At 43.6% G+C, this 10,742-nt stretch overlaps 1 protein-coding gene across 1 annotated transcript; it reads left to right on the forward strand.

Moving 5' to 3' along the window:
* The first annotated feature begins 1,174 nt into the window (after positions 1–1,174).
* net1 (neuroepithelial cell transforming 1) lies at positions 1,175–6,955 on the forward strand. Its single transcript, XM_049761160.1, has 9 exons — positions 1,175–1,483; positions 3,313–3,420; positions 3,508–3,672; positions 4,104–4,166; positions 4,364–4,537; positions 4,619–4,876; positions 4,953–5,123; positions 5,339–5,525; positions 5,608–6,955. Exons 1-9 carry the CDS (start codon positions 1,391–1,393, stop codon positions 6,018–6,020), a joined length of 1,632 nt encoding a protein of 543 aa, XP_049617117.1. The 5' UTR covers positions 1,175–1,390; the 3' UTR covers positions 6,021–6,955.
* Positions 6,956–10,742: the final 3,787 nt, after the last annotated feature.

Below are 10,742 nucleotides of genomic sequence, written 5' to 3' on the forward strand. Positions count from 1 at the left end.
AATCGTCTCACCTTCCCATCACGCTGTCGCCGGTGTGTTATTATTCATACATTCTTTTTTTTTTACACTCGTGTGACAACTGATAAAATCGACGCTTCTGTTTTGCTATTAACGCCGGTTAACACGTCGAAATGCAACTTTCAAATTTGCTGTCGGTCTCACAAAATGTTAACGATGCCCACACCTCAACTATGATTACCAATGGAGAATCTTTGTTATTTCGAACGTCTGGAACCATCAAGCCCGTTGGTGTGCTTCCCTATCACCATGTCAACAACCCCTTAAAGAAGGTGTCAACCACGATGGAGCTCATTCAGCATCTGCGTTTTATCACCTTCACACGGCAAAGTCTGCGTTGGTCTTCACACCTCGGTGTTGACCCACGATGTGACGCTCTCACTCATTTGTCCTTGGAACGGGCTTTACTGTTTTGGTGGCACCCCGGGTTTTAAGATGGCAGATCACGCCCTGAACATTCTGCATGTTCAGGTGTGGTTGTCAGTCTGAGTTTAGATCATTTGAGAGAAACAAGGCCTGGGGTTAGATTTTCCTTAACTGAAACTGACAAAGAAATAGACCAATTAAATAGGTGGTAGTCCCCCCCCTCCTTATTGATCTTCAATATCCAGGTTTCAGTTTAAAAAAAAACAAAATGGCTGAAGGCACCCCTTGCTATTCATATTCAAATGGTGCCTCCCCCAGTTAGCTGGATGAGATTGATGAGAGGACTGTTTTAGGTTCAAACACAGACTTGATTGAGTCTCAAGCACAAAATGATGAAGTCATTCATTCTTGGTTTCAACGGAAATATTTGCTCTATTGCAGTCAGTTAAAATGAAATTTGAAGCTTCAGTTCAAAGAAGTCAAAAACTTTCTTTCCAATATGTCCTATGCAGCACCACTTGAATCTGATTAATAGTCTTCACCAATTGCTATCAATGACCTTAAGTATCTGGCCTCTTGAGCTAATCTTATGATTTTGTACAGGGTTCAACCAAAACCAGCATTGAAACTCTTGTTTAGCTGTAAACTTTACTCGGGATCTCACTTTTTCTCACTACTGTTTTAGTCCTGAGTGTATGGAACAACATAGCGTGCTGGTGGTGTCCTCTCACGTCCCAGCGGAGCTTTGAGCCCGCCTCCTCCCCATGTCTCCTGGTAAGCTATAAAGCCCTCCCACCCTCTGTCTGGAGCAGACGAAAGTTTAGAGTGCATGTGAGGTTGAGCTTTACAAAAAGCTCAGTCCCACTCGGGGATAAGAGCGAATCTAAATTTGAAGATATTTTATATATTTATTTAACTTTTTTTCTCTCTCTGTGGATTACTTGGAGCCCAATTAAAAAAAGGATTTAAAAAAAAAAAAAGGGATATCGTGTTTTTACTGAAAGCTATGGTGGCTTACGATGAACTGGGAAGCTTGGTGCCTATCAAACGGACTCTGCAAGTGATAGACAACCAGAACCAAGCCCACAAGGAGTTAGAGGTGAGTTGGATATTGCTTTTATATTGTTCATTTGATTCTGGACTGTTAAGACAATCATCTAACAACTGCACTTGTTACATTTTGTGTATTAGCTGAGCTTTTATAAATATTTGTCCCAGCGGGGGAGTTGGTAAGATACGGAGCAATCAGCAGTTTTGAAGTACCATAAACAATCTTTATGGTAGCATACGGAGTTATCAGCAGTTTCAAAGTACCATAAACAATCTTTATGGTTTGGTAATTTAGAAATAAACAAGTATTCACGTGATGATCCTGTTGATCAATGCAGGACTGGTTTCTCGACTGCAGAAATGTAGATTGTGCCTTTAGTAGTCTTTGGGAAGGAGCTTCACCAACATGTGGTTGCACCGACAGTAAAAGTGCTGAGGTTCTATAAAGTCTGCAGATGATTCTCCACAAGCGAGTTCCCAGACTTTTGCATGTGACTTATTGATGACCTTGGCTCTGTCATTTGAGGTCTGGTTCTGGTTCTCAGCACTTTTCTGTAAAAGGCAAAGGCGCACCATCTGGAGTTTTCAGCACGCTGCACATTTAAGTATAGATCAAAGAAACCCAAACGCCTCCTAGAAGAGAGGTTGTAATATTGGGTTTGGACGGAGATTATGCCACGTTATTCGTTTTTTTTTCCATTGACAAAAGTTATAGAGTTCTGCAAATGGGTCTGTTTCTGCAATAAAAATAAACTTTATTGAATTATTGGCTGTTTTGTGCTAGACTTCTTAAAAAACAGGAAGGGCATTCTTTGGTGTTTAGTTTTCTTCTGCACAGATAGGTCACAAACAAGTCCATCTGCCATGTGGCAACCTTGTACCAGACCGACCGCTAGAGGGCTTAATAAAGCTGCGGTTCAGCGTCTTCAGACCCCAGTCAACCACAGCTCAAAGGGCGCACCAGAGCGTGTGGATTGGTTCCACAGCTGTGCCTTGGTGGTTTCCTGAATTTTGCTGATCCAAAGCAAAACGTCCCTTCGATCGTCTGAAAGCATTATTTCAACTTCTTGATTACTGCACTGTTGTTGTTGGGCCATGGCCAGGCAGCTTTCTTCGAACTCTCGAGGGTAGGGGGGGTTGGTTACCTGCCTCGGGTGGAGATCTGCTCTCACGCGAGCCCTATTCAAAAACCTGTGTCAACTTGTAGAAGCACTGTGAACACAACTGCATCCCCCATCCCCCACCGTGCAATGTAAACACTCGAGCTGGGTTTACGATGAAGACCCCGTTCCCAGACTTGCCGCTGCTGTCTGTTTCATGTTACAGCCACCAAACCTGAAACACTGCTTCGCCTGTCTGTCTGGTAAAGGAAGTTAAAGAGCAGCAAGTCAACAGGAAGCATTTTTAAGAGGGCTTGTTGTCAGGCAGATAGTCGCGGAGCGTGCACAGGGGGGGGGGGGGGGGGGATGTACAGCGAACAGCTGAGAACGGAGTCTCGTGCATTCTTGGCATTCCTCCAGACCCCCTTTCCGACCAGATCAGCACTCAGAGGGGGTCTTTGTGCAGTGTGGCCCAGCCGCCTGCCTCTCACATGATGGAGCCAACAGCTGGTGAAGGCGCTTTGGCCTCTAGATTGTCCAACCAAAATCAGACAATATTTCTGTCTGCTCTGTGAGCACAATTTCCCAACTCCCTCTATTTCCTGGCTCCAAAGCCTGGAAGTGGAGTCAATAAAAAGGATTTATAACCTGACTCAATGGATTTGATCACAAGGAAGTCACAAGGAACTCGGTGCTGAGGTCTCACAGTTGGCATAACCAAATGATTTGTTCCCTCCTTGGCTAACTTCTCCCTCTTTAATTTGTCTTTCTGATCCAGGAACCCAGCAACAAGCGTGTCCGTCCTCTCGGCAGGGTGACGTCGTTAGCTAACCTCATCTCTCCGGTGAAGAATGGGGCCGTCCGGCGCTTCGGCCAAACCATCCAGGTGAGAGTCTTGTGACTCTTCTTTCCGCCGAACGTCAAAGAGGACAACATCACAGTGTCTGATTCCCGGGCCTTTTTCCATCCATAGGCCTCCTTCCGGAGTGATGGCAAGTCGCCGGCCATGCCCCAGAAGCCTTGCAGCAAGGCAGCGGCCCCCACTCCACCAAAAAGGAGAAACAGCACACTGTGGTCTGAGACGCTCGACGTTCACCAGAAGGAAACCTTAACCACCAAAGAGATCAAGAGGCAGGAGGTGAGAATCTCTTCAGACTGAAAGAATGAAGCCTGTGTAGTTCCGAGATCCAGACAGTACTGTACGTCCAGACGACTTTCACATAACCCTGCAGAATGCAGTTTGACACAAGTCAAATAGTCGAAATGGGAATAAAAGCCCTCACAGGGCCTGTTTCCCACTCTGTGTGACTTCACACAGAACTGACAAGCCAACGAGGCAAGCTACCTCCCTACTTACTGTATGTCTGACATCTTTCCGAGCTGTCAGGAGCTATAAACGTTGTGCATTTATAAAATACAAACGGCAGCCAGAAAGACTTAGACTTCAGTCGCTTGGCACCCGGCACGAGTCTGGCTTTAAATCGAAGGGGTATTGGGTTGTCCCCAATGTAAAAAGCAACCTGATTCATGTGTACCTCTACCTTCCCCCACCCCTTCCTCTTCTACCAGGCCATATTTGAGCTGTCTCGTGGAGAACAGGACCTGATTGAGGACCTCCAACTTGCACGCAAGGTTTGTACTCAAAAAGCAAACAGATTAAATCAAAGTCTGGCAGGCCCTCTATGCAATCAAGCCAGGGACTATAAAAAGCCAGGAATTTATCCTCCACTTTATCTTTTCTGTCTACTGTTGTCTTTAAAAGCTATTTTTAACATCCCCCCAACCTGGTTTCGTCGAGATTTATTTAACAATTTCCTCCTTCCACACAGGCGTATCATGACCCAATGCTGAAGCTCTCCATAATGTCAGAAGAGGAACTCTCGCATATTTTCGGCAACCTGGATGCCTACATCCCTCTGCATGAGGACTTGCTGGCCCAGCTTTCCAAAGCAACAGGCTCCAACGGAACCGTGGGCCAGATCGGTCAGATTGTTGTAAATTGGGTAAGATTCATCTCAAATGAACTATCGGCAAAATAATTCTTTAAGGGCGAGGTCATTAAAGAATTTTTTTTCTCTGCGTAGCTGCCCAAGCTAGACGCTTACAAAGACTATTGCAGCAACCAGCTGGCTGCCAAGGCCCTGCTGGACCAGAAGAAACAAGACAGGCGGGTTCAAGACTTTCTGCAGCGCTGCCTGGAGTCGCCATTTAGCCGGAAGCTGGATCTCTGGAGCTTCCTGGACATCCCACGCTCCCGCTTGGTCAAATACCCGCTGTTGCTCAAAGAGATCCTAAGACACACTCCGCCCGAACACCCGGATGTCACCAGCTTGGAAAAAGCAGTAAGTACTAACCCTAAAATGTTTTTTTTTAAACACCCATTAGAAAACTTGAAATTAAGTCATGCCTTGTCTTTAGATCACCATCATCCAAGGGGTGCTGTCAGACATCAACATGAAGAAGGGCGAGTCCGAGTGCTTGTACTACATCGACAAGCTGGAGTATTTGGATGACAGGCAGAAAGATCCCCGTCTTGAACAGTGCAAAAGCCTGCTGTGTCATGGCGAGCTTCGCAACAAGAGCGGCACGGTGAGCAAAGTACACAACCTGACCTTTCTTATCAAAAGCAGCCAGACCCCCCACTCAATCAGGGAAAATGAGTCTACTCACTTTGAGGAAGTAGAGGTAGCATTAAGTCTCATACTCTAGGAGTGACCAATAAAGGAAACGGACAGTTACTGTTTAACGACACCCAGAAACTGAGGAAGTACCCAAGCCTGACTCTTTCATTGTCTTTTTGGCAGAAGCTGCACGTGTTCCTGTTTACCGAGCTGCTAGTCCTGACCCGCTCGGTCATCCGAAACGAGCGGCAATGTTTTCAAGTGTACCGGCAGCCCATTCCCGTGCAGGACCTGGTGTTGGACGACCTGCAGGATGGTGATGTCAGGATGGGTGGTTCGTTTAGAGGTGCCTTCAGTAACGCTGACAAAGGTGAGGCTCGTGTTACCAGAGATATCCCGGCATTGTGTAATCTGGACATGTCGTGATATTTTTTTTAAATTTTCCATTCCAGCCAAGAATATTTTCCGGGTTCGTGCCCAAGACCCAAGCCAGGCGCAGTCGCACACGCTCCAGGTCAACGATGTCTTCCACAAGCAGCAGTGGCTGAACTGCCTGCGCAGCGCCATCTCTGTCCACCGACCCCACGGTGACCCCGCTTCCCCGGCGACAATGGACGTTCGACCCAAACGGCGCCCATCCTCCGTCTCCGCCATTGTCCACATGGAGGAGACGGACGAGAACTTCCCACAGCGCACCACCCAGTCCGCACCCAGCTCACCGTGTGGCACCACCAGCCCTTCCCCCTCAGATTCCCCTTCCTCTTCCACGTCATCGTCGCCTATTTCCCCGCCTGCGTCTCACAAGACCAAAAAGGACAAGAGGTCCCTTTATTCATTAGGGAAGAGAAAAGAGACCATGGTATAAAATGGAAGGAGGAAAAAAAAAGACTCTTATTTGTACATAAACACGGGAAAACATGGGTCTTGTATATTTATGTGTGTCATTGTGCGTGTGTACCCTCACAACAGTGTTCTTTGTTTCTGTCCACTTTGGCAGCTGTTTACCTGACCCCTCCTTTTTTAAGTCCATCCCAAAGACTAGGGTTTCCGTTTCCCACATCCAATTATTGTTCTGCCATATAATTGTCAATTTTGGGAAGTTTGGGAAACCCTGCCAAAGACAAAAAGAAAGGGAAGAATGTTTACCGTTAATATGATATTTAAGCTTTTTTTTTTCCTGCATAAGAAGAGGGATGTAGTTTTACATTTTTTTATATTCTTATGTGTTTTTTTTTTTTTTTGCTATATTAAAAGGAGCACTGTTTTAGCTTTTAGGTGGCGCATGTGTTTTAGGTAAGACAGGAAGATAAATTAAGATGTACCGCATAAAAGTTACGAGTGAACTATACGTCTTATTTCTATACATTCCTTGAACCCAAAAATGCCAGGATGTGGTTGTCGTATTTTTATTTTTTTTTGCATCAGGCGTTATTTAAATCTGAAATCAAAAGTCGGGGATGTTCTGAAACTGATTTTCGAACTGAGCCACGGATGGTTTAGAAATTTCGAAGGAGACTTTTCAGTGTAGGATCTTTCACGGAATGGAAGTTGTGCGGAATTACAGAATGTGTTATAAGAAGGATGAAGAAGAGAACGTTGCTGAAGAGAACAGATTGTTTGGAAATGAAAAGAAAGCTATTTAAGAAAATGTTGGATGGTCGTAGTTGGAAATGAGTACGTCGAAAGAAGGTTTCTGTATGTGTATGCTGAGATTGGAAAAAGGAGGGGGGGAAGTGTACTTGCCATTAACTTTACCCAAGTATAAGAACAATAAAAATCTGTGTAAGATTTACAGCTGAACCTTTTGAGTCACGTCATCATTATCATTTGTGTGTGGCAAATTTTTGGAAGTCATCAAATTTAAGAGTTAAAAAAATGACATTTAAGATATTGCTACTGAGGTCCACTATCTAAATAGGTCAAATTTGAAGACAACAATTTGAGCACAAATTGATTTAAACTAAAGACTTTATAGCCACTCAAGAATCCCATAAACCATTTCTTCGGAAGTAGTTCAATAGACTGAAAGAGTTCGGGGAATTCAATGTTATTCGGTGTTGCCATGGAGACAGGAGACAGTAATGTACACAGTTTGTTCTTCGTAATGGATTTCCCCGGTATTTACATCAAATTAACGGCAAGGGCACTCAAAACACTAAGGGCACATTTTAGAAACCGAATGAAGACTAATTTATTTTATATTTTTAGATCTTTTAATGGGGAATAATAAAATAAAACTTAGTTCAATTAAATCATCAAAAATTATTATTTTGGTGGTTTCATGATATCTTTATTTATGTATCATGAGTCAATTAATGATTGAAAAAATAACAATTAAAACAGAATAAGATTAAATAACATTCTGTCTTTAGAAAAATACACACACATATGATTGACACTAGCAGTTGTGTATATTTTCAAGCTTCTGTTGAGGAAAAAAAAGAACATTTTTGCAAAGGGCTTGCAGAAAGATTTATGTCAGCAACTCATCTGTGCATTTTTTTTAAATGGTCCGATTATTGACAGACACGGGCAGCTGAGCCTCCTGTCAGTCATCCATCAGCATCACATCATTTGACAGCCGTCTCCTCTACGAGGAGAAGAAAAAAAAAGAAGCAACCTTCTTGCCTCGTGGCCACGGCCGGGCGGAAGGTTCTGATACATAAACTTCCCTCATTGCTCTGACTCAGCCACAAAGTTTCTACAATTATGGAACTTGAATGCGATTAACCAAACACAAACCATCTCGCTTCCCTTTCTGCTAATCTCGATATCACTTTTTGTAAGCCATGCTTGCGCCGTTCCTAATGAAGACCGCAACATTGTGTGACTCAAGTTTTACTCTTTCGTTTTTTTCCCCCACTCATAATTCTTCTTTTCATCTGCAGAGTGTTGCAGTCGTAATCTATTAATGACGTGGAGGAAAAAAAAGATTACTTTTTTCTTGTTAGCTCAGCTGTTCTGACTCCAAAGAAATAAATGTGCATATGATTTAAAGCTGCCTTGGAGCCTGTAAAGTCAATGGGCCGTGTGGGCGCTTCCATTAACATTGTCGTGGTGGCTCATGCATGTTAAAGAGGAGCCCCATGCCGAGTGGAGACAATATAACAGATTGTTAGTTAAATTAACGTTAACACGGACACATGCGAAAATCATTCACATCCCCCCAGGCGGTCAGTAGTGCGAAGGGACTGCCCTTAACCAATCAGATTTCACATTAGACCAAAACTTGTTCATAACAAAAATGTCTGTTGAAGGGATGGAACTACTGATAATACAAAACAGACCATATAAAAAGTTGGCGTTACCATTTGATAGATTCTTGATTTGGGAAAAGTAGGGCGAAGGATCGCATTTCTACTAAATTTACCAATTTTCTATAATAACTAGGGGCACTCAGTCCCTTGCTGAATATAAGCAAAATTGATTCTTAACATGGACTCTAAGTTGAAAGTGCCAAAGTCTACAGTGTTCTTAAGCTAAGATTCATAACAGAAAAATTCAAAAGAGTTCAAAAAGCCAGGCTCACCTCGCCTGCAGGTACACAAGTAAGATTTTGTGCTTGCCGGATTGTGTTGCAGATCTCTCCCCCCCTATCCCCCCACCCCCACCTCCTCCTCCCACCACCACCTCAAAAATATGTGAAAGCAATATTTTACGAGGTAGGCTTTATAGTGGTTGGACATATTGCGGCGGCGATCGAGGGGGGGGAGGCTTTCATTTCCCTAGGAGGAGGTTTGTAGCTTTGTGATACTCTCCCTGAGAGTTAACAGGACTTTTGCTTGAATATTGTGTTCCATTACAAGTAGTTTCTAGAAGTTTCATCAGATTTGAAGTGAGCTCAAGCCTGGTTTGAATGGCCTTAATGCTGAACTATGCACACCAACCTCCAATGGCAGAACTAACATGACCCCTCGAGCACTTGGCATGTAAACACAATATTTAGCATCTTGTTTTATATGACATAACCGAGTTGAATAATCGCATGGCCTGAGAGTTGCATGAATTTATGAGCTAATTACAGGTTGTTGTTGTTTGGAGCTGCTGAATTCAGCATCTTGCCAGGAGCCGGGCGTCAGCAGCATACCTTCAACCATCACACGGAGATGTTACGTAAGGAGTCTTACACGAAAATATGCGAGAACTGAGGCTAATAAAACCGGATTTGGAGGGGTATGTATCATTGAGTGACACCTGCGTGTGTCTTAAAGTAGACCTTTTTTTGGTGGAAGGTTTCCAGTTCTGCATATCTGGAATGAATCCACCTTTCAATGTATATTCTATCCGACATCTGTATTTGATGCTAATCCTGTGTCTTTGACTCCAAAAGCAATATGTGGCTTGGATTTAGAGTTTTAGCTGATGTCTTAATATTTAAGCATGGCAAACTCTGACGTTAAACACAGGATGCCGTAATAAAAGGAGTTAAAGGGCCGACAATGTGATCCTTATCGGAACATCTGTTGGTAGAATTCCATCGAGATGTGTGGTCGACTTTGTAAAAAAAAAAAACTGCCCTCCAAACCAAAACAATGGCTCAGAGTGAAGTTCAACAACTCCCCTCCTGATCCCCCTTGTCTTGAAACAGAAAAGTCACTTGAAATCCTGCCCCAGGAGATTTTTTTGTTGCCCTTGCTAGTTTGACACCTCCAGCTTTTGATCCTGTTCAAGCGGCAGGTGAGGTCCTGGAGCAGACCCGACTGCTATGTTTTTTAAAGTTCATAATCTTAAAAATAGGAGGTACTGACTAGTTCTAGCATTATTTCTAACTAGAATGCATGGACCTTAATCTGGATACCAAGAACAGAATATATGCGCTGACTTTTTTTCTATCGGACTGGGCTGAGATGAAAGTAGATGGAGCCAGGCCTCCCTTAAAAAGTTAAACAAGGTCGAGCGGGTTTTGCACAACCTTGTGATCCATTTCCAGACAGACGCCCAGGCATCAGACATCAAAGTCAGCAAGGGTTCTTTCAATGGAAACGCTGGCTCTGCTTTCCAATGGCTGCTAATCCGCCATTAAAACCAAGAGAGGTGATGTCTGAGGCCTCACCCCAGCAGGGAAAACTAATCCGCCATGCTAGTCGTCATATTGAAGGGTCCCCCTTGTCTGTGTTCAACTTCATTATGTCACATTATAGGCAAAAGACCAAAAGGTTTTTTCAGCACGCCTTAGCAGTGGTATGGGAGTCGTGTTAGGTCATTTTCGACTTCTTTGGGTTCACCGGCAAACTCAATGACTAAGTTCTTTTTTCATGCAATACAACAAGCAGTTCAATAGAAATCTGACTTCCAATGTACTCAAACTGAACGTGACTCATGTCATTTTATAATCTTGCATCCTGTAATGAAAACCCACCCTACAACCTGTCAGTGTTGCAAAAGCACTGATCATAAAGTGAAACCTAAAACTTTTATCTCCCAGAAATGCCAAAGAGACGCAAATGGATGGTTTATTATTACAAATTTGTTTGGGAACGTTTTCTAACTGGAGATTCAATCTGGTTTTTAGTCTTGCATCACAAATACTCCAGCAGGGCCATAGGTTACTAGACATAAACCGTAACCCTTGTATGTCTGATCTCTG

This window comes from Syngnathus scovelli, chromosome 22 (genome assembly GCF_024217435.2).
Source record: "Syngnathus scovelli strain Florida chromosome 22, RoL_Ssco_1.2, whole genome shotgun sequence".
NCBI lineage: Eukaryota > Metazoa > Chordata > Actinopteri > Syngnathiformes > Syngnathidae > Syngnathus > Syngnathus scovelli.